The sequence below is a fragment of the Nanorana parkeri genome, unplaced genomic scaffold (genome assembly GCF_000935625.1).
Source record: "Nanorana parkeri isolate BGI_ZX_2015 unplaced genomic scaffold, ASM93562v1 scaffold148, whole genome shotgun sequence".
Taxonomy (NCBI): Eukaryota; Metazoa; Chordata; class Amphibia; order Anura; family Dicroglossidae; genus Nanorana; species Nanorana parkeri.
This window is the reverse complement of record NW_017306416.1, coordinates 1,242,116-1,264,475: the sequence shown is the minus strand read 5'-3', so window position 1 is coordinate 1,264,475 and position 22,360 is coordinate 1,242,116. Positions and strand designations below refer to the sequence as shown.

The 22,360-nt window shown below is 43.2% G+C and overlaps 1 protein-coding gene across 1 annotated transcript in view; it reads right to left on the bottom strand.

The window, feature by feature from the left end:
• LRP1B (LDL receptor related protein 1B) overlaps positions 1-22,360 on the bottom strand; it is a 1,026,358-nt gene that overhangs the window by 56,826 nt on the left and 947,172 nt on the right. The window contains exons 82-84 of the mRNA XM_018554232.1: positions 20,168-20,341; positions 17,735-17,860; positions 15,875-16,039 (exon numbers count right to left, since the gene is read on the bottom strand). Of these exons, the coding sequence (XP_018409734.1) occupies positions 15,875-16,039; positions 17,735-17,860; positions 20,168-20,341 (465 nt within the window). The remainder of the gene's footprint in view (positions 1-15,874; positions 16,040-17,734; positions 17,861-20,167; positions 20,342-22,360) is intronic.

The window sequence follows — 22,360 nt, the reverse complement described above, 5'->3', positions numbered from 1 at the left end:
CACAAAGGTAGTGGACAGGTAGTCCAAGGTGCACAGGTCCCCATCTGGGTAGAGCTGGGATACGGACAGCACCCCATAGCGCGTCCAGTCAACAGTGCCGTGCAGGGGGAGAAGTTCCGGGAGCCTGCCATTTTGCCACAAAGGCGTATATCTAGTCAAATGTTCCACCACCGAGCGCTTGCTTGGCAGATTTCCAGACCTGTCCCATTAACCGTATCATTGGGAGTGCAGAGTGGTTTTTAAGATACATGTCACTATCAAGATAACACAAGGGGTCCAAACCTTTAAATAGCTGCAAAAGAAGAGAGAAGGATTGCGAAGGATGGTCCGAGTCTGCCCAGGCCGCAAAATGTTGCAGCTGGAGGCTATGAAGTAAAGCCACGTGTTAGGCAATGCAAGCCCCCCGTAGACCTTGGGCCTCTGCAGGACGTCAAGGCATAACCTGGAAGATTTCATCCTCCAGACCAGGTCTCTTAAAATGCTGCTGACTAGACGAAAGGTCTTTTTGGGGATCCATAGGGGGGAGTTATGAATGATATACAATAGTTGGGGCAGCCAGATCATTTTAATCAGGTTCACTCTACCTGCCACGGATAGCGGCAATTTGGCCCATGAGGTACGTTGGGATCTAAATTTAGCCAGAAGGGGGAGTAAATTCAAGGCAATGTAATCAAGGGAAGAAGCTGTTATCTGTATACCCAGATAGGTAATAGCTGACTGGACCTGTAGATGAGCCAGCTCAGGAGCCAGAGGCAAGAGGAGGGGGTCCAAAGGAAGCAGAGTGGACTTCTCCCAGTTGACAACCAGGCCCGAAAAGGTGGCAAAAGTAGTGAGAAGAGACATAACGTTAGATAGGGATGACCGTGTATCCACTAGAAATAGGAGGGTGCCATCTGCATGCAACACAATCTTTTCTTCCAGGGCGCCTCTCCTAAAACCCACAATGCCCGAAGACTCCCGAATCATAACAGCCAGGGGCTCAATAGCCAGGGCAAACAGTAAAGGGGACAGCCCTGTCTGGTGCCCCGCTGCAATTGGAAGGCAGCAGACAGGGTGTCATTAATCTTTATTCTAGCAGAGGGGTGGTGGTATAGCAAACGGACCCATTTACAAAAGTTAGGACCAAAGCCAAAGGCGTTCAGGACCGCCCACAGGTAACGCCATTCCACACTGTCAAACGCTTTGGCAATATCCAAAGCCAGCAGAGCTCTGTTACCTGTGTTATCAACGGGGAGCTGCATATTCAAAAATAAGCCTGTATGATTCTGGGAGCAACGGACTCTTCCCCTTTTTTGGCAGAACAATAATAGTGGCCTCATACATAGAAGCAGGGAGGATGCCTACAGTAAAGGCATTGTTAATAGTATCCAGAAGGGTAGGGAGTAGTGTCGTGGGATATGTCTTATAAACTTCAATAGGAAGGCCGTCCGGCCCAGGGGCCTTCCCGCTTGGGAAACTAGCCATGGCCCACTCCAGTTCCTCCATAGTAATGGGAGCCTCTAATTCCAGTCTGTCCGCCGCCGCAAGGGAAGGTATAGGTATATTTGCTAGATAATCATCCAGATCCGACTCGTCCTATATAGAGAAGCATAGAATGTACTAAAGATGTCCGACATCCTCCCCTGATCTGAATGCGTGGTCCCCAGCGGGTCAGAAATAGCCCCGATATACGAGGTGGGTTGCTGTGCTCTAGCCACCTGAGCCAGAAGTTTACCTGCCACATCTCCCTCTGCCCAAAACACCCGCTTAGTGAAAAACAGTTTGTTCTGAGATTGTGCTGTCAACAAAGTAGATAAAGAGCGCTGAGCCTCCTGCCAGACTCCCTTAGTACCATCATTAGGGCTGCCTATGAACGCCTGCTCGCTATCTGCCACCATCTGATAAGCCAAATCCAGTTCACGTCTAGACCTAGACTTAACCGAGCAGATGTTCCTAAGCAATGCACCTCTGACATAGGCTTTCAATGTATCCCAGACCACCCCCAAGGGAGCAGAAGGGATGTTCACTGACAGGAAAAAGGAAATATCGTTCTCCAGTGATGCATTATCCGTAAACAGTGTCAGCCAGTAGGGATGGAGACGCCAGGGAAGCATCGAGCGGGGTCTACCGAGGGAGAGCTGGACAGAAAGTATGGAATGATCCGAGAGACATCTAGAGTGTATCTCAACTCTCGATGTGTAGGGCACCAGCTCCGACGTTCCCAGGGCGTCGTCAATCCGCGAAAGAGTGTTATGAGATTTGGAGTAGCAGGTATATTGCAGGTTAGCAGGATTGGACAGGCGCCACAAATCCAGCAGCCCCATTTCCGCGCAGAGGTTACTAAACGGAGTGTTCTGGACACGTACGTTGGGCGAGGGTTGCGGAAACCTGTCCATGCCTACATTCATGACGTTAGTAAAGTCCCCCAACACCAGTACCGGAAGTGGCAGCTTATCAGGCAGAAACCGAGCAAGGTCTTTGAGCACATCACTGGAGAACAGTGGTGGGATGTATACAGAGGCAACAACACAGTTCAACTCATAAATACGGCAGTGTAGGAACACGTACCTCCCCGCAGCATCCACCATTACCCGTGTGCAGGAGAACGGCAGGGTTTTATGAACAAGTATGGAGACCCCCCTCGAGTAGGGGGAGTAACATGAATGGTAGCCAACCTGGCATAAACGTCTGTTCAGGGTACCAGAGGTATCAGAGGTTAGATGTGTCTCCTGCAAACAGATATTGGAGGGATTGCTACGCTGAATATGACTAAAAACAGATCTCCTCTTCACAGTGTCTCCCAGACCTCTCACATTCCAGGAGACCAGATTAATTAAGTGATCCGGCATTTCGAGGACATGTCATACAGTGGAAAACATCGGCATATACAGACATGTAGGCAAAAATGTAGTTCAACTGAAGTTGCACATTGTAGAACACCTCGAGTGAAAAAAAAAACATCCAAATAAAAACAGAGAAAAAAAGAAAAAAAACCCAGCAGGCAACTAAAAAAAAGGAAAAAAACTGAGTAACGTAAATTAAATAACAACAAACGGAGAAACCCGTAAAAACCGTCCACGCAGGGAAACCTTCGGGGAAAGGTAGCTGCAGCCCTGAACTCCAGGGACAACCCAGTGCTTGTAGACAACATTGACTCCGTCAGGTGAGTGGTCGTCTAGAAACCTGGGAGGAAAGCTCCCCTCCCCCACAACATCGGGGGCATGAAGGCCACCTTGCAGTAAAAACAAATGGTATGTTGCTTGTAGGGAACTGGAAGGAGCGCCAGAAGAAAAATAACCACAGGCAGTGACCAAGGCAGAGATGGTCAATTATCCAGGCCACAACGGCCAGCAATCTTTTCCAGCCAGGATGAGGCCTGCTCAGGGTGATCAAAGAAGTGGGTCTCGCCATTCGCAACCACACGGAGCCTCGTGGGGTATATCATGGAATAAGCGAGGTGCAGTTGTTGCAGATGTTTCTTTACTTCCTGAAACTTGGCTCTGCGTAGTTGCACCTCCCTAGAGAAGTCCGGGAACAACATGACCTTCGAGCCGGCCAGGGATAATTCGCCCAACTCTCTCGCCTTTCGTAGTATGCGTTCCTTGTCCCTGTAATTAAGAAGCCGGATCAACAGAGGCCTAGGGGGGTTCCCAGGTGGCAGGGGACGGGACGGGACTCTATGAGCCCTCTCGACAGCAAACAGTGAGGATAGATAGTCTTTCCCAAAGACCTCGGACAGCCAATTTTCAATGAAATCAGTGGCATTAGCTCCTTCAGTACGTTCTGGGATACCAACAGCACGTATATTGTTGCGGCGCAGCCGGTTCTCTATGTCATCGGACTTCTGGGAGTTTACATGTATCTTCTGCATCGCCAGTTTGACTTCTGAAGTTAAAGGGGCAGTAGAGTCTTCTAAATCACTCACTCTACCCTCCAAAGCTGTCGTGCGTTCACGCACTTTTTGCAAGTCGTGGCGAATAAATGAAATATCCGCTCTCATCCCCTGCACCTCCTCCGTTAGGACATTTAGTGCAGAGTTGGAGAGTTGGACAGCAGAATACACATCCGCAATAGTGGGCTCAGCTGCCTTAAGTTTGGTCTTAGGTGGTTTGAAGCCTTTAGCAGCCTTAGCTGCAGTACTCACAGTCACCACAGGATCATCCAGGCCCTCTGAGTCCGACATATCAAGATCACCCACGGATTCTCTCCGGGAGCCGCGATCCCCTGAGTAGGTAAGCCTCTGCTGCTTAGGAGTGTCCGGGTGGTGGGCAAAGCGCTCCAGCCGCACTGCCGGGTCCCTGGTCTTATCTCCAGCCACTTTGCTCGGGGTCTGGAGCGGAGCCTGGGAACCGCCGTCGCCGCCATCTTGGACCGTAAGGCCGCCCAGCTTGCCCTTCTCCTTCTTGGACATCTCCGCGGATCAGTGCGCCCTCTTACCCCCTCCAAACGGCACCGTGAGGATCAGGGGAACTTCTCCTACAAGCCGGCGTGGGACAGGAGAACTGCAAGGTAAGCCACAGGATGGAAGGCAGGATACCGGAGGAGAGCTCGTCTCAGATGCGACTGCGTACATGCGGCTGCTGACCACGCCCCCCAGCGTTGTACTCTTTGCATACCTTATTTTTCTTTACCTCCCCATTCTTCTCACTGTGGCCATTTTTACTAAGGGCAGATTCATCCATCTCCCTTTACTTCCGGGAACTCTGGCACATGTGACTAGGACATGTGACCATGCGCATCATCTCAGGGGAGGAAAATGCCTTTCTCTGAGATCTTGTGAGATTACAGAAAATATTTTCCATCAATGTTCGGCTGATGTAACCCTCCCAGGATGCAATGCTTGGGCACGATTACACCATTTGTGCCAAAGAGGAGCAGGATGTTGAAAAACTATAATTGTAAGTAAAAGAAAACTGTTTGTTTAGCTAAAGATTGTAATATGATTTTGTATCAGCATGCAGAGTTGCATGTTGGTGTTATTTTTAGTGAGAGGGGGTAAAGGTCCACTTTAAGTGGCCAGTGCAATTCTCCACAGTATACCAACCAAACAAATTTTACTTGACTCCATCAGTAAAACATCAATTCTGATTGGTCTCTTTTGGTAAATGCACTTTGGAATGCTTTACTTAAGAAGCCTGAATGCCTGCAAGCATTCCAAAGATGCATTTACAGTGTAACTGAAACCCAAACTTTTTTTAGTTTTGGATCGGGGAGTGGAGATTTGGATCAGTGGGGTGGGATTAGAACACCCGTCAGCTTTTATTGCCGTCTGTGTCCCTGTTAATTCTCTCTTTTTGCCTTTGTTATTGTTATCACTAAAAGTGAAGAAAAATGCCAAATGTTGGGTTCTCATCAGAACAGGAATCTTCCAATGGGGACATTAGTTCTGGTGACCCTTCTGACCACCAGGGATTTTCCTCCCTTTGGACAGACTTCCTCTCACCTCCTGTTGTGACTATCGGAGAGGAAGTGAAGACTAATCTCCCTAATGGCTTTAGTTCTACTTCAGCTGTCCATGGCATAGATAGAGAAGATCGTGTCACCTGCAACTTGTGATATGCTGGACTTGCACATGTTCTTTTGAACCTAGTTAACTGTTTAAAGTTAACTGTTTCAAAGAAAATCGCCTATCAATTCCATGTTGGTAATTTAATGTCCTCAAAGATAATTAGAATTCTAGAAGCTACGCCTAAAATAAGCAAGCAAAGGGCATAAAATGCCTTGTTCTGTATTGTGTCTATTTTTGGAGGAGGTCATCTTGGTAGAAGCTTGGTAGGGTTTTTGGTTCCTCAGGTCGGAGCTTCCAGCAAGGAGAACAGTGAGCAGCACAGTAGTGATATAACCAAACCTCAGGCCAATTCTTTTGATACTAGCAATCAGAGGCAGCAGTACCTTAGATGAGTGCCTAGGGACCTTCAGATATACCAGGAAGGGGAATGTTCTTTTTTTCAGGAGGAATTTCAGACAATAGGTAGATTTTTCAGGGCATTGGTTATGCCAAATTAACATTTCCTAAAAAATGTCCCTATAAAATAGCAAATCTTTACTTTTTGAGTTAAGTTCAACTTTAAATATTAACTCTTCATATAAGCCAACAGCAGTTAGGATTTTCCAATGCAAATATTGCTTCCTTTCCTCCATAGCAACACTGGGGGTGTCCTCTACTGTGTGTACAGGATGCCCCCAGAGAGCTATCCCATATGACTTGCCCAAACGTTTGTCTTAAGTTTGAATTATTTTGACTTATTGTGTAATTAAAGTAGGTTGTTTTAGCAATCATATTTTCTGAAGTTTGAAAAAGTAATAGGAATACCCTTCCTCAATGGGGTTGATAAAGGATTAGCGCATGTTCACTTTGCAGAGGGAATTTTCTCTTGGCAAAGTTAATGTGGTGAAAATTCACTTTGCAAAGAATACCCAATCATATGCAGGGGTAGTTTTAAAAAAACTGTATTTGTCTTGTGTGCACATGATTGGATGATAGAAGGTTCACCTCATTCCCTAAGCTAAGGGAAAATGCCTTTACAAAGTGAAAATTTACTTTACTATGTGAACAGCCTATTTACCTTTACAAAATCAACCCTCGTATGTCCAGAACAGGTATTTTACGAAATAATGTAACCTTAACTATAAATATTTCACAGTACATGATGTTAACTCTATTTTCTGAATGATAATATATATATTTGTTGTCTATAGCGTAACTCCCTATTCCCCTATTTGTGTTATAAAAACCTTATATATATATAGATCTATATCTATATATATACACACATACACATATACATAAAACAGTTCTTTTGGTCTTCCTAACAGACTCTTAGAGGGGAGCCACTGTGTGATGTCACAGACAGGGACAGGAAAGGGTATGTGTGCCATCTGAGCTTGAGTCTACTGCCATAAGATGGCGATCTATCAGTAGGAATTTCTAGACTGCTCTAGAAAAAGAAGACATGCATTTTAAGCAATACACTTACTCAATCTTCCATAATTTAGTCTGACTGTATTATTCTATGAATAGTTTTTTTTAACATTCCAAACACAATCCACTTTATTCTACAGGGGTATCTATGTAACAGCCTAAAATAAGATTTCTATTCACTTAATTCAACCTTTTTGTTCAAATTACTATGTGCTTGTACCAAAATATCCCTCTCTATGAAATTCCAGTGCTGAATTAAGTAAGTATAACTTCTCTAAGCAGTGAATAATATTCTGCAACCTTTTCACAATCACATTAACAGAAGGAAAAGAGAAAAAAAAATGTTCCAAGTCTAAAATATAAAATCAGATTTTCAGCTGCTGCATATTTAGTTATCTGGGTCACCAACAGATCAACTAACTGTAAAATGTAATAGACACCAATTGCTCTAGTAGAACTAGGTAATGCAGGGAGTTTCAAACCATAAAGTCTGCTGCTTCAGACAAGGGTAGAATACATGAAGTCTTCCGATTTGCTTGTGAATTTATAAAACATGGAACATTTTTAGCAAACACTGTTACATTTTCTAGTACATGATGAGTGCACACAGTCCAGCCTATACCTATACTGTGTTTTTGCACACAATTCAAAAGTATATGTTCACTATATGGCTGAATGTATGTGGGCACCTGATCATCACACCTATATTAGCTTGTTGGACATTCCATTTTAACACTATGGGCATTAATAAGGAGTTAGCCCTGATCATCCCCACTCTACAGTTGCAACAACATCTGCCCTTTTAGGATGGGTTTACACAAGATTTTGGAGTGTCAGGTGTGTCAGTCGGAATTTGGGCCCATTCAGCCAAAAAAAGCATTTTTGAGGTCAGGTACTGATGCTGGATAGAAGACTTGGCTCACGACTGGGTATCCAATTTATTCCAAAGATGTTCAGTAGGGAAATACTTTTTCCAAAACAAACTTATCTAACCATGTTATTACGGAGCTGGCTTTGTGCCATAGAAAATGGCCTTCCCAAAGCTGTTGCCACAAGGTTGGAAAGACACAATTATCTAAAATGTATTTTAGATACGTGCTGTAGTATTAACAATACCAATAACTGGAAACACTTGGGCTCAATAATTTGGAGGAGTGTCCACATTCTTTTGGCCATAGAGGTAGGCATGATGGACATGTGATGCATTTTAGTGAATTTCTTTGTTCTTTGGTTGTTATTCAATTGTTGTGTATTGGTACTTTGAGGAATAAAGCTAAGAGTGACACCTTCATTATATATAGCCATCAGGATGTCTCACCACTATACATAAAGCTCGGCTTGGTACAAACCCAGTTTGCCTGAGTTCACCCAAGCCCACTCAAAACTCTGACCGCCACCCTCTCCTCCTGACTCAGTCAGTGTTGGCAGTTGCAGCTGAGGCATTACCCACCCATGTGATATATAGCTGTGGGGCAGAGAATGCACCTCTCTGCAACTAATTGGGTTGGGAGCAGGGGGTTGTGGGCAGAATTTTGAGTGGGACCAGCCCAGGGGCAAGCCCAGCCTCATCTCTACTAAAATCTCGAGCAAATAAAAAGTATGAATGAACCCTTTTTTACAGATGGGAAAACTCGAACATCAATTTCGGGAGAAAATTACTTTTATCAGGAAAAACAGTTTTTATTTAGTCTCTTCGCAATTTCGTCATCAAGCTGCTAGCTAAATGTTCTTTTGTAGTAATTATTAAACAATTTTCTTTGTAATGTTGATGATTCCAAATATGATTCAGTTATTAAGGACTTACATAATTTAGTACAAAAAAGCATGCACTCTCCTCTCTGACGTTCCGTGAATGTAAAACTCATTCCACAGGCCGTAATAACGTTTCTGTTCATTACCGATGAAATCTTATTAATTTGGTTTGCTCAAGAACTTTCCAACTAAATCTAAAGTTTTAATTATGTCTCTCAGATGTGTGCCTTTAATTAACTGATGACATTTTCCTGGTTCAATTATTGTAGTTCAATACAACTGTCATAAACTTATAAATTTTAATTAAAGCTGCCCCCAAGTCTAGCGGCGTAATGTCCGCCTAGGAATTTGCCAAAAGGCTTAACGGAGAGCAAACTGACAATGAATGTCTCGCTGGTGGGATTTGTTGAGAAGTTTAACATTTGGGTGGATATAATGAGTTATTAGATCGTTCACCATTTTATTAAGGTTTAAGCGGAGGTCACATGTGCAATCTTTTAGGTTTTAAAAGTACCCTGGATCAATGCTTCCCAACTGAGACACATCAATGTGCTGCTTGCTGCCTGCTCCACCCACAGCCTGTGCTACCCAGGTAACCTCATCCAAATGAAATGCAATATTGTTAATAGAGATTACATTTGCAGGCATTTTCCTGAGCTCAAAAAAATGTCTGCAGCCATTTTGTGGTAGTCTGCTCCCTGATTGGACGGAGGTCTTACTGAGCTTCTTTCAGAATTAGAAATTGGTCTCAGCATCCACTTCTTTTTACAGTCACTCTGCAAATTTTAATCCAGTCTTACAACCATTTAGGCACTTGATAAATGTATTCCATGTATAGGTTGGACTTGATGGACCTGTGTCTTTATTCAACCTCAAATACTATGTAACTATGTGACTATGTAAGTCTAGTGAGCTTACCCATAGCATCAAATAATGCAATCAGCTTCCATGCTAACATAAAATTAGCTACAAGATAAGGCCCCTGCAGACTACTTGCAATTAGTAAGTTATTAGGGTTTTTCAATTGAGAGATCACCCCTCTTATGAGGTGCTGGTGACCACTGACATGGGAAATAAATTAAGGGAAATATTCCTTGTTGGGATAAAAACTTGAGAAAGATTTTTATTCTTCCCACTGGTGGTGTGACGTTCCACATTTAAAGGTTGGTTCGCCCAAGAGTGTTCTTTTAGTTTTAGGTTGTGGCTTAGAAGGCTGTGTTAATTCCTGGCCTCTTATTTCATGAGTACTATGCCAGAGCAAGCACATTGTATACCTAATAATTGTAGGTAATCTGGAAAGGGGGAGGAGAACAGACAGTGTAAGCCGACCTTGCATTCTACTGCAAGGTCCACATTAAGTCTTGGTGCTTTCCCTCTAGCACTGCCTGCCTTGGCACCTGCCAAGAATGCCATTATAGCAAATACAGACCTGACAATGTTGTCTTATTAAAGCGTAAAGTGTATTTTCACTTTTGCAGTCATATTGGGAGGTGGAGCAGTAAAGGAGAGTGTGGAAGGCATGAGGGTGAGAGTGCAAAGAAATTGTAGGGTAAGAAGGGTGCTGTGGGTTTGTAGGAAGTTATAGATAACAAACGGTAACTGGGCTTTTTTTGGGACAACTTAACTGTATGAAAAAGCCAATGTCCCACAGCTCATTCAGTGTAATCTGTAACGAGCACACAATAATCTTCCAAATAAGACTAAGGCCAGTCAGAAATGCGTCAGCGGTTGTGCTTTGTACAGATGCATGTGGAATAAAGTTGAACTTCTTTGGAAGATTATCGTGTGCTGGTTCCACAGTGAGCACAGTTTGTGAGCCTATTACTCCGGAAGAGAGTCATTCGTACACCCAATGTGGATTGTGGGGAAACATGATAGGGGTGAGCTGTGTGCTTCGTGTTTTCAGTAATCTGTAATGCACTCAGCTATAATTTCTCACAGGTCAGCAGACAGGAAGCCACGTCCTGGCAGGAGGGAGGCTGTGGTCCAGAAGCAGACCATGGCCCAGTGGTTGGGAACCAATGGCATAGGACATGAAAAATGACAGATAAAACATTACCAGTTTCCACTTTAAGCTCAATTCACAATGTTTTAACACAACCATGAATATCTTTATATAGCCATGTATTGCAATTTTCCAAATCCTATTGGACTTAGCTGAATATAACCGGCACTTTAAAAAAAAAAAAAATAGATCCTAATCGTGGTGTGTTAGCTTTGTACATCTTTGATAGAGCCAATCTCATTGCCTGGCTGGAGGATATACAGCATCTTCTAGCTCAGTGGTTCTCAACCTGTGGGTCGCGACCCAAAAGTGGGTCGCAACTCACAGTTGAAGGGGTCCCTATATGCCTTGTGCTGCTCTAGGTAAGAGGCTCATCAGCCTCCCCCTAGCGCAGCAGTGTCAGTTCTCCTTGATGGCGCTGCAGCAGCAGCGGCCGGAGAGGATCAGAGAGAGGGGAGCAGGCAGGAGTGAGGGGAAGTGAGTGCGTGATCACCACAGAGCCCACACTGGGCACCACAGAGCCCGCACTGGGCACCACAGAGCCCGCACTGGACGCCACCAGAGAGTTCCACTAGCCACCTGAGAGCCTGCATAGCCTTCTGAGGGCCCACACAGATACTAGTTTTGTTGCATCACTAAATTTTACGGTTGGGGGTCATCACAACTTGGCAAATGATACCAAGGGGTCCCGGCCCTAGAAAGGTTTAGAACCACTGTTCTAGCTCTTTCCTCCCCAGTCTGACTGTCGCTGGCTCACCCCATCCATTTATTGAATTTTGGTTCTTTCATTTAGGCTCAGCATCACATGTGGGTGCTAGGGTGATCTGCCTGCAAATACAGTCTGCTAAAGAATGCCACCTCCACCAGGCTGACACCCACCCATTAAGGCATTTTGATATTTATTTATTTATGTATTATAGGTATGTATATAGCGCTGACAATTTTACACAGCGCTTTTACATAGTTGCACATTCACATCAGCCCCTGCCCTCAAGGAGCTTACAATCTAAGGTCCCCATCTCACATACGAGGGCCAATTTATATAGGAGCCAATTAACCTTCCAGCATGTATTTGGAGTGTGGGAGGAAACCAGAGTACCCAGAGAAACCCCATGCAGGCACATGGAGAACATGAAAACTCCTTTGCAGATAGTGCCTTGGCCAGGATTCGAACCGGGGGCCCCCAGTATTTACATAAGCTCTCCCAAGAGCCAGCCCACTGCTTGCATTAGGACAGAGGGCTCTTAAGAAGAGTATTGAGGCAGGGTGCTGTTATGTTTTTAGGAATCTAGATACAGCACCCTGTTGACCCTTCCCACCAGCCATGACCTGCATAGCATAGAAAAGCATAGGGACCCAATGATGACATCACTGAGTCTAAAATATGGTATGTAATGAAAACCACGGCCGGACTGACTATTCTGGCAGTCGGACACAGACCGAGGGCCCGCGGCCATCAGGGGGCCCTTCACTGACCGTCCCCTCGCCGCTGCCTCTCTGCCATCTGCGCCCGGTCAGCCCGCCTGCATTTTAAGTATTAACCAGCATGCTCTGTTGCAGCTTCTGACAGCGTGAGAGACGGGAGGCTGCGCTTGTCATTGGATTCAGGAATTAGGTGAGTATTAACGCGTGTGTGTGGATGACATCCCACAGGGATCAGACTATGTGTGATGGCTGATCCCAGAGATGTCGCTGTGTATGTGTCATTCTAACTGCCCAATCTGCCGTGTATTGGTTTCCGGCCCGAGTTCTGCCATGTATTGATTCTGATCTGAAGTGTGACATGTATTGGTTCCGGTCTGAGGTCTGCCATGCATTCTGCCATTTAGCTCACTTTCAAATTGCCTATATTAGTCTAGATTTTGAAATTCTCCCACCAGTTCCCCGACCATTCATCTCTTAGTGAATTGGCCCACTATTTGAAAAATAATGTGGAGAAAAAAATTTCTGTGACACAAGAATTCTATGCAGGCGGGGCGTGTGGGAGGGACTTATATATGGGCGGAGCACAAGGGGGCCCCATAATCTTGTATTGCCCGGGGGCCCCATGTGTTGTCAGTCTGCCCCTGATGAAAGGTTTTATTTAAACATGTAATGAGGGGAGGAGGAGAGAGGAACCAGGGAAGACTAACAGGGTTATTCACAAAAGGGTGAAGAGTTTGGAGAAGGCAGGAGAAGGGAACAATCTAGGACAACATAGCTGAACTGGAAAATGAGCTGAATTGCAGAATCTTTCCAAATCAGCTATTTTGGCCTAGATTGTTCCCTTCTCCTGCCTTCTCCAAACTCTTCACCCTTTAGTGAATAACCCTGCTGTAAATATAAGACAATGACACTTTATCTTTAAAAATATCCAGCGGTATACATAACTACATACATGGTGTTATAACTGAACTACAACATGAGCCACATGCAAGCACCAGCTGCAACTTCCATATTCTCAGCAAGACAGCAGTCATCTCCCTAGACTACATGTATATTCCCCTATTACTGATTAATCACTTGCAAATTGTGGCTGACATGTTTATAATCTTGTTCACCTTCAGGCTCTTTAAATTCCTGTGCCAGAGGTGTTTGTAAACATAATTATTCACTTTCACAAACACCAATTGATTTTCATTACTGCCACTGAGTAGCCCATCCTTTTTATCAATCACAGAGCAGGATGTGCAAATGTTGAAGTTAGAGATGTAGAAATAATTTTGATGGTAGACAGATTATCGTGTGACAGTTGTTACAATTCAAAGCGAGTACGCACAATGTATTTCAGCTGCAGTGCCGGTTATAACTTATTTATGAAACTGCAACATTTAAAAATTGTTTGGTTTTTTTGGATGAGAGAAAAAGGACACAAAATATACTTCCAAAATGTCAGCATTTGGCTTGATGCTATTATGAAAATGGCTGTGGGCACATTTCTGAAACAAAAACCCAAAGTTTTCATGATCTGAAGCTTCTTTTGATGCATTTTACATGTTTTTTGAAGAGCATCTTTTGCCTTTTTTTAATGTTATAACAAAGGAAAGTCCATCATTTCATCAGTGCATGTTAAAGTCTATTCAAACCTAGGAACAAAAATGCAATATATGGCAGCTCAGCAGTAGCTACATTCATTTGCTTTTATTTTTAGGCTGCTTTTCCTATATTTTCCTGCTAGTAACAGGCTTCCTCTCCAGGGGTTATCCTGATGCTGCCCGCTGCTGATTTGAACTACAGAACACTTCCCCCCTCTCATCATCTTCAGAACATAGGGGAAGTGTTCTTTAGCCTAGCAGGGTAGAACTGTGCAGAGCCAAGAACTGCTTGGGATTTTGGTGCAGCAGATGCACAGTGCAAGTCAGGAGCTCACTGGATGTCTCCCAGGGCAAACCAATATTTCTCTAACACAAAATTTTATGAGAAACGATTCTTTGCCTACTTAAAGGCGTGCAAAAACCCAGCGTGATGATTTGAAGATCTCAAATTTTGATTAATTGGTCCAAAAGGCCTTCTTACACTCTTCAGTAGTCTACCGGTGGTGCTTTTTCTTATTTTGCCATCTTAGCAATGGCTTTCTTACTGCCACTCGACCTGTAAAACCTGCAGCTCAAAGTCTTCTCTTCACACTTGAAGCTGAGACTTGCCCTTTCTGATCAGTGTTAAGCTTGAAGCTGTTGTCCTGTGACCCGCTTGCCATGCAAGCTGTTGACTCTCAGAAACTTGTCTTCTGATTCTGTTGTGGTTTTGGGTCTGCCAGTTTCCTCCAGTTTCCAAGTGCTGCTTAATGGTATAGGAAACTGTTGTATAACTGAGAAATGTACATTATTATTTGCACAACACACACACAAAGATTGAACTTGATGGACCTGTGTCTTTTTTCAACCTCAAATACTATGTAACTATGTAATTATTTTTCAGCTTTTGTTAACTTAAACTTATTTTTTTCACCTCTAACAGTTTACCGCTTACCTGTGTACCAATTTCAGATTATTCACTGGACTTGAACTGCTTATACTGCTATATATACACACACACACACATATATATATATATATCATCTTTGCAATACATGTACATTTTTCCATGTTTAATCCCTTTAAAGACTGTATTAAACTGTCAATATTAGACCTGTCCAATTGTCATTTGTTAAACTACAGAAAAACTCCTCCTGTCTTAATTTTAACAACATAATGGGAAGTTTTCTGTTGTACATGAGAAGAGCTGAGAGGGCTTATTAGACTCCTTGAGATAACACTGATGTGGTGCCCAACCTGGAAGGAACTTTCCTCAATCTCCATTTGTCAACGTTCAACTCTAGTAACTGGCACATTTTGGCTCCCATTACTGCATTTTTAGAGGAAGGGGTGATAGTCAAATGCTCCCCCACATATGGGTAATGTCATGGGGCTACACCGGTTTAATGAGAGCTGGTGAGGAAGCAAGGACAAGGTAATTATCACCAGCTGAAGGGTTGGGCTATCATGCAAACCTGTCTCTTTGCCCATAAATGGACAACAGCTTTTCTAAGAGCTATATCTTGTTAGCCAATAGCAGGTACAGATCCAAGAACATGGTAGTGCACCCAACTAAATGATTATTTATGCTTCCTCGCAGTTGTCAAGTCGTTCTTTCATCCTTTGACAAGTTATTTCAGGATCCTCAAGCACCCATACAATAAGACGCACAACATATCACTCGTTCCACCAAACAGTCTCAAATCCCATGGACCATGAAGCACGCCTGGTAGCATTAATAATGCATTATTCATGATGCGGCATCGTTGTCTGTTTGCGATTCATACGCCTGTCATAATTTGTCACCGGCTTGTTGTGCTGCTCTGGAAAAACTCTGCGCCACCTGTTATCAAACTCTCCCAAAAGTAATTCCCACTTCGCTTGCATCTGGAGGCCGGGATATGAACGCAGATTGCTGGATTATGCACAAGTCTTTGCAGACATTAGACAAACCTATTTTTAACAATTCTATTTTCATCCCGATAAAAAAAAAGGGGGTGGATGATTATTTCAACATCAAGTCAAGTTTTTAATTTATCTTAAACGCTTGTTCCATATGGCTGGTCGAGGGGAAAAATGCAATTATTATTAACTAGGATTAATGATTAGCGGAACCGCAAATTAATAATTAGAAGGAAAATCAGGATGCACATTGGAAGACAACAAGTAAACAGGAGAGCAGGAGGCTTAAGGAGAATGTCGTGTTTAATTACAAATATTTACCCAAAGCTGAAGCGGTACATGTCCCTCCGTTCAGGCAGTAATTAGTGCAGTGGTTCATCTCGCATCTTTCTCCAGAGAAACTGGGCCAGCAGTGGCATCTTAGAGCGCCCTTCTCATTTATTATACATCTGCCGCTGTTTTCACAAGTCAGTTTGCATAAGTCATCTGCATAGTGATAAAGAAAGAATGGCATCAAGCTTCAAAAAAAAGTTTTGCTAAGAGGAACCTGTGGTTTTGTTAAAAATTGGTATGAAATATGTAATTGATCCTCTCCCCAAGTTGTCAATTAAACAGAATTAATAGTCTATTTCCGTGTATTTTCTTTATGAGATTTTGCAGGAGTCAAAAACATTACAGTTATAAGGATTAGTCTGGCGTTAAAGAGTTTCATACTGCTGTCCCAAACCTAAACATATTACTCAGCTCAATGACTCAGAGAAGGAACGCTTGAGCATTGCTTCCATGTGACTATCTAGGCATGTAACATTATGTCAGTGCTGAGGTTTCAGTGGATAAAAAAATAGAGGTGCCACCTGTAGGTGCCAACAGAGGTCAAAAACCTCTTTAACAATGGTTTTAAAAGGGTTCAAATTATGGACATATGTAGACTTCACATGTTTACAATATGCATTCATGGGCTATTAGCCTCAGGTAAGTTTAGTTCTTCAGATAATCAACAGATATTTATTTTTTACTTTATTGTCGGGAGCTCTGGAGACATATCAGGGGTCTAAACAGACCCCTGATATTTCCCTTTCATAATAGAAAAAAAGAGATTGAGGACACAGAGTCATCAATCCTTTCTGCAGCGCCTGTTATGAATAAACCGGAAGCCTCTATACTGAATGTTACTGTTTATTCATAACCCGTGGAGATAGTATGTTTACTATGCCCACAATCATGAATTAATAGGAAGCAATGTAGAGCACTTCTTCCACTATTTAGAAACAGTCAAAAATTACTGCTTGTACCCGCTTTCCATCCTGACTCACTGTCACAGGAGGTAGAATGGGCAGTGCGGGGAGGAGAGCTTGGTCTATGTTGACAGCTGACTCCTGCCCGCACCGCCGGCTCGGCCTCCTGTGACAGCTCACAGGAAGACACTGGCAAGTTTTGGCTCTAGCTGAAAATGTCCAAGCTTTGGCTTTCAAAAATTACTGCTTGTACCCGCTTTCCATCCTGACTCACTGTCACAGGAGGTAGAATGGGCAGTGCGGGGAGGAGAGCTTGGTCTATGTTGACAGCTGACTCCTGCCCGCACCGCCGGCTCGGCCTCCTGTGACAGCTCACAGGAAGACACTGGCAAGTTTTGGCTCTAGCTTGAAATGTCCAAGGAAAGGTCTTAAATTTGGCCATGACAGGTTTGCTGCAGGTATGAACATCTCTAGGTTTGTTTAAATCTGTTGCATCGTTTGCTTTTTCTGGCCCTGAGGCAGATTTAAAAGTACACCAGTAAATGAAATTATGTATTTGTTTTTTTTAAAAGTGCATGCATTTTAAATGTACAGTAGCTGTCAAATACCCAAGCCTCTAGTAATCCCCTGTGCAACAGACTGTGAGAGGGAGTAGGTGAAAAGAGTAGAGAGATGTCTGCTGCTCCTTCCCTGCCCAGTCACAGGCAGGGGGCATGGGGGTGACCCAGCTGTGTTGCCTAACTGCAGCAGAGAAAAGTCACGTCACCAGACTGGGTGTGCTGTGTTGTAGATATGTGTACATTTTGAGACTGTGCGGTGAATTGCCAATCCAACAGCTTCCAAGTGTGTATTTTAATTATGCATTTAGCTGCTTGCCCGGAGTGCAGCAAACAAGGTACAGAGTATACATATTCACAACAGAAGTCAAAGTTTAATCATTCCTAACCTGCATAATTCTGGTCTGTGCATGTTCCATTCACTAAGGCTTTTCCTTCTGGACAGACACAGGAAGCACTGGTGGGATTCAACAGACAGATGAACTCACAGTTGAGATCCAAACAGGGGTTGGGCACTGTTAGGAGGAAAAATTATTAAAACAATCTGGAAATATAGCAGGTACAGTCCTGAAAAAGGAACCTGTCAGGGTGAAAATATAACACCTGCCAGTGCTAACTTTCTTTTGTAGGTGCAGGTTCCAGGGCTGTCATTCTCAGCTTTACTAACACACGTATGTGTATATTAGGTGTGCTGACGATTCACTAGCTTTGTGCTTCTTTCATGTCAGTGACTCACTAAGTAGTGAATTAAAAATAATGATGTCTTGCAAATGTGGCTCTTTAAATGTAAGGCAGCAATGGCAGCTCCCCTATATATGTCTTGGAAGTTTCTTTTTTTAAGTGAGTCGTTAAGCTAGATAATAGATGATATTTACAGCAAGAAAACGCTGTCAAGAAATATGTCACAAAACTTGTTTTTAAAGATTATGATAACAGTTCTTTACATTTTCTAAATGAAGCAACTTCAGACAAAGGTCATCAGGACTATTAGGTGATCATTACTATCTTCAACCAATGATCTTTGCATCTACATGACCAAACATTTTTTGGAAACCTGACCACCACACCTTTATAAACTTGTTGGACATCCCATTATAAAACTATGGGCATTAATATGAAGCTGGTCCATTTGCAGCTTAGCTTGCTCCACTCTCCTGGGAAGGTATTTCATAAGCTTGTGGAGTGTGAGCCCATTCATCCAAAGGATAATTTGTGAGACTGAATGAATAAAAAGGCCAAGTTTACACTTAGCTTTTCAATTCATTTCAAATGTGTTTAGTAGTGTTGAGGTCAGGGATCTGCACAGAACACTAAGGTTCCTCCGCACCAAACTACTCAACCCATGCCTGTATGTGGATGGCTTTGCGCACAAGGGCACAGTCATGCTGCAACAGAAAAGGGTCTTCTTCAAAACTGTTATCACAAGGCTGGAGGTCCACAATTGTGTAAAATGTCTTTCTGTGTTGTAGAATTAACAGTACCCTTCACTGGCAATACCTTAACTCAATAATTTGGGTATCCATCATACTTGTGACTATAAAGTGTAGCAGAGGACATTCCTTAGGTTATTTTTTTCATATACAGAGACATTGTGTGCCGATAGTCTTTGCCCCTCTTTTTCACAACAGAAATATACATACACACAATAAGAATGTCTGCTTATGCTGGAAACATTTAAAGATACAGTCAATCTGTGAAAACCTAGCCACCATTATATATGTGGCTAGTATTAGAGAACAATGCTCCTCATTCATTCATTCATTCATTCATTCATTCAAGTGTTTGAATTAGATCCTCGTAGTGCAGACTGTGACAGCTGTCAGGTACCCACAGAAGCTAATTATTACTCTCTTCATGAGTAATCTTTACATCCATAATTGCAGTGGATAACCCTAACTGATCATTCAGGTCATGTTTTTCAAACAGAAAGGGTTTGTGTTGGGAGGACTCTGTCTCCCTTCTTTGCAACATTAAAGCCCAAATGAACTTTCAGTTTTAGTCAGCTAAATACTGTATATTATAGAGGTTTTAAAATAAAAAGTGTACACACTATTGCAGTTGGTTTTTAATAGAAAACAGCCACAGCCTGAGTATAAAAGTCTGTCCCCTGCCAGCAAGTTACAGAGAAGGTCCCTTGTTTTTTGTATGGAGGCAGTAAACTCTCTGCAAATGTCTGTCAAACCCTCTGCAGAGTCAGACTTATAGCTCTGCAATCAGCAAAGCTCATGCTCACTGCTGATTGGAGAGCTCTAGAACTGATTTAACAGGGAGCATGTCAGACTTCTGCAAAGAGACCACTGCTTCCACACAGAGAGCAAGGGTCCTTCTTTGCAGTATGCTGGCAGGAAACAGGCTTTACTACTATGTGTCTGCTTTCTACAGAAAATGATCTCTAAGACTTTCAACACCTTTTGTTTTAATGCACCTGTAACACATTTACCCAGTTTAACTAGAAGTTCAGCTGGGCTTGAATACACACATAACAGGATGTCTGTAAATGCAGGAAACATCTGAAAACCCCCACAGTATAATCCTGTCCTCTTGCATAACCACCATCATGTCTCTGGCTAGCATAAGAGAACAATACCCCCTTTGAATCAATAGTGAATAAGGGAAGAATTACTACTGCCCACAGGAGCCAATCAGCTTCCCTGCAGCTTGGGGAATAAAAAGGAAAATCTGATTTCTTATTATGACTGAGTCAAAGATTCCCTTATACACTAAAGCCAGAAGACATGCATTCATTATGATTTGCTGTTTATTTTCTTACAAGAGCAATACAATCTGAACCAATCAAATACAATTTTCATGTCATTACTTACTATGTGGCTGTTTGTAGTGATGTGCAACTAAGACACCTTTTGCCTTTTCCACGTTCAAGTTTAAAAACTCCATCGTGCCATTGCCAAACTTCGGTATTCTAAAAACACCATTTTTAAGACCGGCTCCGTAAACGTAATCCTCAAATATGTCTATTCTGTGAGGGTACATCAGTCCTGTGGGAGAGAAAGGCATATAAAGTCAGCCACTAGGCTGTTTATTAAGAACATAAAATACGCCGGGGCTCTGACCAGTGGGTGATGCATGAGGATGTTTGTTAAAATGTTTTACAACTCAGCTGTCACTCCATTTTGTTTTATGTCCCCCATAACCACCACAGGCATCAGACAGCGAGACCTCCAAGGTTTAGACTTTTACATCCCCGCTCCAAAACTTAGTCCATCAAAAAACAAAAAAACAACAGACATACAAGTTTAGTTTTAAAGGACCACTACACCAAAAAAGAAAGGTTATGCCAAGTGCTTTAATTACATATACAGCACATGTAAAGAAATACCTATCTGTAAAAAAAATTATATATTTGTCACATTAAAAGGCAACATTGAATTGACTGGACCAAAATGACCGATGGCAGCTTATGCACATCACTGGTGACATGATCTCTAAAGTCCCAGAATGAGTCCTCTTCACGTTTAGGCATGTAGTGATTGGGCGAATGGTAATGCGCTATTTAGGCCATATTCACAGTCACATGTGTACCTTTTAATGAGCATTGATGTTGATTTCCACTTCCACTTCTACACTGCCTCTTGCTCTCCCTGAAGTCTCTGCTCAGCAGCTCTCTCTTCCCCAGCTTCAGCAGCTTTGGAGGCTGGGTAACATACTCTGCGCTGCCAGTAACAGCTCCTCTTTCACTGGCCAGCAGTGGGAGGTGTCGCCATTGCTAGGCAGTGGCTTGGGGATGCCTGCATCAACTTCCTCTGCCCTGAATGGCTGGTGGCTCTGTGGTGCCCTATTTGCACATTACAAGGCTCTAGATAGCATTAGCTCCCTGCCTCCTGTACCTAGTGCCTTATCAGCTACTATGCCTCTAACTGTTCCTCTTTACTTGCCCTTGCCTGGATAATGGATACACTACTGTATGGCACCTGCCCTGACCTGGATAACAGATACGCTACTAATTACCACCTGCCCTGACCCATGTATGGATAATGAATATGATTTCTGTCTGCCCTGATCCTTGTCTAAATAACAAATACACTACTGATTGCCTCCTGCCCTGATCCATGCCGGGAAAATGTATTACACTACTGGTTGGTGCCTGCCCATAACCTTGCCTGGATAAGTCTCTGCCACTGCCTATTACCAGCCCTAACCCTTGCAAGCTTGGAATTCAGCCAGTCACTAATCCTACGCACTCCTGTGTAATGCACCTACTGTGAACCATTCCACATCCTTAAGCCATCTGACACGGTATGTGAACTCTCTCTCCAGGGTTGCTGGGGAACATCTCAGTTCTGTGAATATAGCTCCATGCTTTAAGTCCTGGGGGCATCCAAGTACCAGTAGGCATACTAGCCTTAAGGAAAAGGTGACTGCTACAGATGAAACTGTGCACAATCCTTGCTATTTTTTTCAGACTATAACATAAACGGGTAAACCTTACAAAATATATATTGTTTAGTGCTCAGAATAAAGCTAATCAGCCAATACCTCAGGAAGGGGAGGCCCATGACTCTGGAGTATTGCAGGGAGGTTCTGAGCATGCCTGGGTCGGAGCTATTTCGCTACTACCAAATCAACCACTTTCTGCGCACTATAATTGCAAAAAGTGACTCGGGCAGTGATCTCACCCCTTATGAACGCTGGTTTCTCTAGCCTATTAATCAAAGAGGGGCGATCTCCCTGCTCTACTCTATTATGTCAGAGCCCCCCCCCCTAAACAGCCATACATGATAGCCTGGGAACAGGATTTAAATATGGTAACCTCTGAAGAGATATGGAATCATCGCACTAGGGTGACGACCTGGGGACTACTTAATGTCTCACTATTGGAGGCTAATTTCAAAGTCTTCTCTAGGTGGTACCTGGTGCCCTCTAGACTGGCCCGTAATTATTGCTGACTGGTTCTTAATAAAGCATCAGGTGTTCAAAGCAAATATTGGGGGGAAAAATAGCAATTCAAGATTGGACCCTTACCAAGGTCCAATAAGATAGCTTCTCTACCCCCTATA